Source organism: Guyanagaster necrorhizus, assembly GCF_019112545.1.
Source record: "Guyanagaster necrorhizus MCA 3950 unplaced genomic scaffold BT62scaffold_29, whole genome shotgun sequence".
NCBI lineage: Eukaryota > Fungi > Basidiomycota > Agaricomycetes > Agaricales > Physalacriaceae > Guyanagaster > Guyanagaster necrorhizus.
The window spans coordinates 75,734-83,543 of NW_025064908.1; the positions used below are offsets into that span (position 1 = coordinate 75,734).

The 7,810-nt window shown below is 46.6% G+C and overlaps 2 protein-coding genes across 2 annotated transcripts; one reads left to right on the top strand and one right to left on the bottom strand.

Moving 5' to 3' along the window:
• Nucleotides 1-1,184: 1,184 nt before the first annotated feature.
• Nucleotides 1,185-2,047, bottom strand: BT62DRAFT_922601 (uncharacterized protein; the record flags this gene model as incomplete). The annotated part of the gene is made up of 4 exons (XM_043184413.1): nt 1,185-1,412; nt 1,465-1,502; nt 1,595-1,882; nt 1,963-2,047. The coding sequence occupies 4 exons, from the start codon at nt 2,045-2,047 to the stop codon at nt 1,185-1,187; spliced, it is 639 nt and encodes a 212-aa protein (XP_043035910.1).
• A 570-nt stretch (nt 2,048-2,617) lies between these two features.
• Nucleotides 2,618-3,427, top strand: BT62DRAFT_922602 (uncharacterized protein; the record flags this gene model as incomplete). The annotated part of the gene is made up of 4 exons (XM_043184414.1): nt 2,618-2,665; nt 2,729-2,847; nt 2,963-2,997; nt 3,084-3,427. The coding sequence occupies 4 exons, from the start codon at nt 2,618-2,620 to the stop codon at nt 3,425-3,427; spliced, it is 546 nt and encodes a 181-aa protein (XP_043035911.1).
• Nucleotides 3,428-7,810: the final 4,383 nt, after the last annotated feature.

Here is a 7,810-nt window from a genome sequence, read left to right on the forward strand (position 1 = left end):
AATATCCAGTGACAAATTGGCTTCCATGACTCTGTCACTGGCAATCCTTTTTTGTCCATTGGCAAGGGAAAGACCGATGCCCTCGAGATCATATGTAAAGATATACACAGGTTCCTGGATGTTGGGAATCCTCAGTGATGTGCAGGGTAGACTCCAGGCTGGTAAGGCCAGAAGGTATGAACTCCTATTCTACAGCTCCTATAGAGCTTGTATTTATACTCTCCAGACTTATATCTAGAATTTACTACAACTTTCTCTTTCTCTCGAGCTTACTCATCAACTCTTGGCATGATGCTGGATTGCCCTTTCTAGAGCTTTTCAGCAAAATCCCAACACTGGAGATAGAGAGTTTGAGCATGGTTGAGGACTATATTAAAGCTGAAATTAGGTATCTTCAAGGACTCTTGTGATGGCTGAATCTGAACATATGTGGACAATGAGATTGATGCTCACAAAGGTGGCACTGATCCAGAGGAACAGGTTCACAGAATTCCCTTTCACCATTAAATCAGTCTGGTTGATGCCAGAGGAAAGAATACACATATGGAATGCTGGTCTATATCCACACCTTGGATCAGATAGTGCTTCACCAATATCTAAGTTTTTGTTTAGTTGTCATACTTCAGATGCTGAGCCTATAGTGCAGATGATATTCAGAAAACCTCTAAGTTGAGTAGGAGCTCTCTTGCTGTCAAGGTTCTCTTAGCAGCAGTCCACCATCTTTTTGGAACCTTCTTGTTATGATTTTTCCTCATTTTTATCTTTTATTGAAGGGATTAACTCCTATCTTTGCTTAGTCAGAGCATCTAGGCCAGCACTTAGGACCGTGGGACCAGGGCTTAGTCATCACAACACACTCAGTTGGTCATTCTCCTTCAACATGACAGTAACCACTTGACAATAGACAATACCCTTTTGTAGGTAGCTTAACAACACTAGACAAAACACTCTATGATGCCAGGATGCACAATTACATAGTTATATCTGTAGATGGATGATGACTAGTATGTAAGTAGCATAGCTCTTGCTGTAGTATTCTCAGCTTTGAGCTAAAGTTTATTTCTTCACCATCTTACCTTGAGCCAATCCAAAGGCCTTGTGATACAAAGCCACATAATATAATCAGTGAACTCTGACATCATTGCCCAAAGTGTAAGGCAGTGTCAGTTTATTACATGTTTAGGTCATGTGTCATTTGGGCTTAACAATTGGTTTGAAGCTTCTAGCTTCTCTTTCTCAAGCTCAATTGTGCTGAGAAACCAGATACCCTCTGCCATCAACCCTGCTGATCTGAACTTCACCCATGAGTTCTTCAAACTTCTCACTTCTATCATTGAAACTTTGTTAGGATTATTGGTGATCATACAGCTGTGCTGTGGATGCCAATCAATCACCATCTGGGCCATCAGACACTACCAAGAATTTCAGCATATTAGATGTATTCTATGCAATGTCACCTCTGACCTCCCCCTTCATGACATCCCTCTCTCTGCCTGACAGTCCTTCCAGCCCACAGAAGGAACTGTACCTGAAACTGTCTCTGGAGACATGCCTGAAGAGCATCCTGGGAAAGAAACACAGCACAGATACCCACTCTGACCCCTGATGGCAATTATCAGAGACCCTAGCAACCCTTGGGTTGCAGAATTTTGAAGGCCAAGAACCAACATGCTAGTCCAATGAGTCAAGCATCCAGATGTCCCCAGCAATATCCATATGATGAGGGCAACCCCCTCAACTGCATCCTCTGAGCCTGGCATTAGACACCATGCCAGAGACTCTCTTGATGCCTCTAGGGTGGCTTCAAGGGTCTGAAGCACTTTCTCCAACAATGGACATGAGTCCTTATATGCTACTCCAACAGGAAGTGGAGAAAGCTTTCCTGCAGAGCTATATATTGGAAACCAGAGCACTGATAGTGAGGGAGGAAGAACAGAGGTCATCAGAACTGATGACTAATACTTTGACTATGGGAGTGAAGAAGAATGATACTGGCAAGATGCAGCCAGAGCAGCAGAGCAGATAGAGCACCATGTGCTGTAGACATCTGATGCTGTGGACATCAAGCATAGCATGAAGTCATACCATATATATGGCACTCTCAATCTGAAGCAGCTCATTCTGATATATGTTTGCCACCTTGGCCATCTGCAGCATGGCATCTTGGCTCACACAGAGCTGACTCAGGCTGAGAGACCCTTATCAGAACCCATGGGCACAGCCAATGTGCCAACTCTTCATCAGGTGACTCCCACCCAACAAAGCCAAAGAAAGTGGGAAGACTCCCAAAGGCACAGGGGATGACCCCAAAGCAGTGGAACTAGGTTTCACCATTGAGAACAGGCATATCATGTGCAAGAAAGCACAGCCACTAGAGAGTTCTGTTGCTGATGATGGCTCTCTCCATTTATTCTCAGGGCCCCTGATGATCTGGAATGTTCTGCTCTTTGATGGGATCCCAAACTCTATGATCACTCTTACCACCAATGCAGCAGTCATCAATTGCCAACTGGATCTCTTATGGAAGCCCTGCCCCTTCAAAGGGGCCTCTGATGATATAGACCATTTTCTCATCAACTGTGACTAATACTTCCAAGTCTACACTCTATGCTTTATGATGGACAAGTACAAGGTTGGATTTGCCACCACCTATCTTGAAGACAAGGTGAAAATGTGGTGGATGCTTTTTGCCTCCACATTCTGGTCAACCACATGACAACATCACCAGTATCCCTTGTGGCCAGTGTTCAAACAGATAGTGATCAACAAGTTCACCAATCCCATGGTTCAGAAAGTTCATAAGCAGAAGATGAAGGAGTACAAGATGGGCAACAAACTGGCCACTAAGTACTTTGACAAGCTCAAGTGACTTGGCAAACTTGTCAGAGTCTGCAATAATGTTGTGAACACCAGCTGAATGGTTGAGCACATGAAGATGGAAGCCCTGCCCTCCTATCTAAAGATCATCTCAGATATTGGCCATGACATCCCAAAGAGGTATGATGAATGGAAAGAACAGATCATTACTATGTACAGAGAATGATAGCAGCAGAAGGCTAAATCAACAACTCTGTCCTCATCAGAACAGAAACAACAGGAGCAAGGAGTGAAGAATACCTTCTCCAGTTCAAACACATCCACCAAGCCTGATGGCTCAACTCCAACTTCCTCCTATAGCAAGAAGAAAACCAGTATGAGCACAACATTTACTGGAATGGGTAAGCCTATAGATGTGGATCAGCTCAAGAAGGAGGGTAAGTGCTTCAACTGTGGCCAGAAAGACCACATGGTGCAGGACTGCCTGCAGAAGAAGAATAAGCACATCCAAGAAGATCTCAGGGCACTGATTGCTGAACTACAGAAGGAAGAAGAGGACCTCAGTCTAGAGACAAAGGTTGAGGAGGTAAAAGATGGGGCTGAGCAGTGAGCAATTCTGCTGACTCAGCCAAAATAACAAGTGGTGTGTCATAAGCAGATTGTTATGATTCATTCATTTCATTTCTCTAACCCCTATGCTTAGTCAGAACATTTCTCCTTTTTTGAACAGTGGAAAGGGCTTAGTCATCACAACTAACTCGACCTGACAATGGATAGCCTGATCACACAATCAACCTATTATATACAACTATGACACTCAAGGACAATGGGCACTATGAACACAGAAGAGCACAATAAGTAGGAGTATTATTAGTACACACAGAATAGTATTTAAGACCCACAGCTCTTGCTGGTATACACCAGCCTCAAGCTAAAGTTTATAAACACTCATTCTCCTCTTGAGCTATACTATATGCCTTGATAACACCCTGTGACTGATAGAACGAGGACTCTGACAGAAGGCTCGAATGCGAAGCCACATTGGTTTACCATGTGTCAGTCCATCACATGTTGTCTGAGCCTAACAATTAGCTTGAGGCTTCTAGCTTCCCTTTCTCAAGCCCAATTGTGCTGAGAAACTGAATGCCCCCTGCAACCTCTACTGACCCAAACTTTGACCACGAGTTCTTTGAACTCCTTTTCTCCATCATCGGAACACTGATAGGATTACTGGTGATCATCCAGCTGTGCTGAGGATGCCACTCAATCACCGCCTGGGCTCTCAGACATTACCAGGAATTTCAGCACATTCAAACGATACTACGAAACATAACCTCTGATCTCCCACTTCATGACATCCCCAAATCCTGATGAATGATCTACCAGCCCCCAGAAGCCGGGCCTAGCAGCCCTTATCTGAGAGATGGTCAGGAAGAAATGGGAGGACAACAGCCCTCTCGATCGAGAAGTCAGCACACTGGCATCCCAAGATGACAAGGAATCTTTGTACCAGATGTGGTCCTCCATGGTGAGGACCAGAACCTCCCTGAAGATTTCTTTGAACAGTCCCCCTCCCCTGACCCCTCTTCTGCCCCCTGTATCCATGGGATTGCTGACCATGCCCAGGACTCTCTTGATGCCCTTAGGATGGCTCAAAGATCCCAACTGGTCACACCTGCTAGCAAGCCTCACAGCACCCCCTCTCCTAGCCAGCATGGCCACTGGGTGGGGAGTGACCAAAACAGTGAAGAACGACAATGAATATGGGGCGAGACCATACACTGGTACTTCCCCACTTGGGACCTTACCATCCTCTTCAACTACGATGATGCTGTCTGGCAGAAAGAGCATTGGTCTTGAAATGAGCCGCAGCCAGTATGTGGTGAGCATGGCTCACAGGTGACGGAGGACCAGCAAAGGTGGGAGGCCACAGAGTACGATGAGCAGAACAGAAATCAGCAGCGAGAAGTCGAAAGAGAGCATTTGGCCTGCACAAACATCTCCAATTGGTATGGAATATAACCCAAGAGTGCCAGCATCCTCACCCCAGTATGAACCGACCCATCCTTCTCAACCCCCATCTTCTGAGAGCCCAGCTCTGGAACCAGTGTCTGGAGCAAGCAATGATACCAAGAAGAAACCCAAGCAGCAGAAGGAAGCACTGCAGGCTCCCCCCTCTGACCCCTGACTCCCCAGTATCCCCCTCCCTGCAGAACCCCCAGCACTGACACCAGGTTTGATAGCGACGAGTCCATCCTCAGACACTACAGACTTCGAGTCCCTGGAAACACCCATATCTCTGCCCATGCCCTCTGAGGATTTCTTAGAAGCAGGGTGGTCAGACAACTTGTTGACAACCATGATTACCAGTGAAACGTGCACCTCTATCATGAGCGAGTGGTGGCAGCAAGAGCTACAGGAGGGAATCGCTATGACTCCGATGTTGGGAGCCAGCTGGCCCCCTCCTATAACTATACACCAGGCCCTTCAGTTGCTGGACCAAGCTCCCAGTCAGGGCAGTGTAACAACGATACAACAAGAAGGGGCCAAGAGTTTTTATGACCAGCCCACTGCTTCCCTCCTAGAGGAGGATGACGAGGATGAGGAAGAAGGAATGGAGAGCAGTGAACCCCCAAGAGGACCGCCATATAACTCATTGGAAGAAACAGACCAAGAAGAGGTAAAAAGATTGGCACATGAAGAGCAGGAGTGGGAATACCAAGAGTATTACCTGTGAGAGATAAATTTCTTATGGTGTGATGCTACCTGGGTAGCGTCCTCTATAGGACAGTCATATTTACATTCAAATCCTAACGAACAAGCAGAAATTTTGAAACAGGCTTCTATAGACTATGCCACCCAGCAGTATAACAACCAACATCCCAAATATCTGATCAGCCAACCACTGGCTTACCAAGTGGCAACCATTGTACAACCAATGCCACAAACTCCTTCCATCAATCTGAGACATGCCACATACCAGGCACCCTCGGTCCAAAGCATCCTAACAACGTCCAACTACTCCGCACAAGCAATGGCAACATGGCTAACCTGATCCCGAGCACAGCCGACTATGCCCCCAAACCCCTAGACTAGCAAAGGAAGCCAGCTCCTGGGGGGACAGCCACCCTTGGACCAGGCCGGACCAAGTGGGAAGGGGAAGGAACCAATACAGGATGACCCAAAGCCATTCATCTCGGGTTCACCATACGAGACAGAGTAATCATATGGGCCAACAAACCCAGAGGAAGCCCAGTCGCCAACAACCACTCTTTACATTCATTCCCAGGACCACCAGTGGAATGGAATCAACCACCATTTGACAGATGGCCAAATATTATGGGCACCTTACCAAATAATGCCAACATCCTTCAGTGCCATCCCGACCTCCTCTGAAAACCCTGCCCTTTCAAAGGGGTATCTGATGACATCAACCGGTTCCTGGTGGACTGCAAACAATATTTCAAGGTCTACATTGGATACCTAGGAACCAACATGAACAAGGTCGCCTTCACCACTTCCTACCTGGAAGACAAGGCCAAAACATGGTGGATCCTCATTTCCCCAAACTTCCGATCCACCACGAGGGGTCACTACTGATACCCCTCATGGCTGGTCTTCAAATGCATGTTGAACAACAAATTCATTGATCTGGTGGTACAAGAAGTACACAAACAGAAGATCAAGGAGTATAAGATGGGGGACAAAGTGGCAACAGATTACTTCGATGAGCTAGAACAGCTCACCAAACTAGCCAGAATACAGGAAGATGTCGCAAATGATGGGAGGATGGTCGAGGCACTCAAGCAAGGGGTCCTCTCCTCATATCTCATGATGATCTCTGCAATGGGCATCAGAATGCTGATGCCAGTCAGATACGATGAATGAAAGGAGAGAATCATCGAGATGTACAAGGAGCAACAAAGGCAGAAAGCAGAAGCATCGACACTGCAAGACTATCTCAAGAAACTGACCCTGCCAACCCTGAACAAGTCAGGGCAAACTGCTGGAAAATCATTGGGATCCCCTCAGCTGCCGACCTATGGGAGTCAAAAGACTGGAACTGGGACGATATACACCAGTACTGGAAAGCCGATGGACATCGACTGAATGAAGAAGAAAGGGAAATGCTTCAACTGTGGGCAGAAGAGCCACATGGCCAAGGACTGCCCAAAGAAGAAGCATACCTGTGAAGACATCAGGGCCCAGATCGCCAAGCTGCAAAAGGAAGAAGAAGGACTGGGGCCAGAGACAAAGATCGAAGAAGTAAAAGACATGGCCAGTCAGTGAACAATTCCACTGGACTGGCCAAGAAAGCAATAGATGTGCCCCCCATGACCACTAGCCAGACTTATGAAATTCCTGTAGTTACAAAAATATCACATATGCATTCGAATATACCTGGACTGCTTAACAAACACACTGATGAACTGTCGAACAAAACTCAAATGCCCCTGGGCCGAACAAGGGCAGAGAGCCCAAAAACTTGGCTCAAACTATTTGACACTGAATGGACCTGGCGAGCCATCAGAGAAGCAGGGACAGAAGAAGCCACCAGAGCAGTGCTTACCAACTGGGTCCATAAAACCTGAGTTGAAGAGGCTACCAGTGAAAATATAGAAGGAATACAAGAGGCAGAGTGACAAAAGGCTCTCGAGTGGCTCGACAAACTACATGGACCCCGAAAATTTATTTGTCGCTCAAAAACTCCTGGGCGAGACCTAACCACCAAAGCCCAGATTGAAACCCTGACTGCATGCAGCCTACACTCAGTCACTGCCCTGATTGACAGTGGATGTACCGGGAGCTCAATAAACCGGGCCTTCGTCGACAAACACAAACTCCTGACCTGAGCAACAGCAGCACCTATCCCTGTATACAATGCCAATGGGACAAAGAATCAGGCCAGGTCTATCACTGAATTTGTCAAACTCCGACTCACAATCGGAGATCACTCAGAACAGTTAGATCTGGCCATAACAGATCTCAGAAT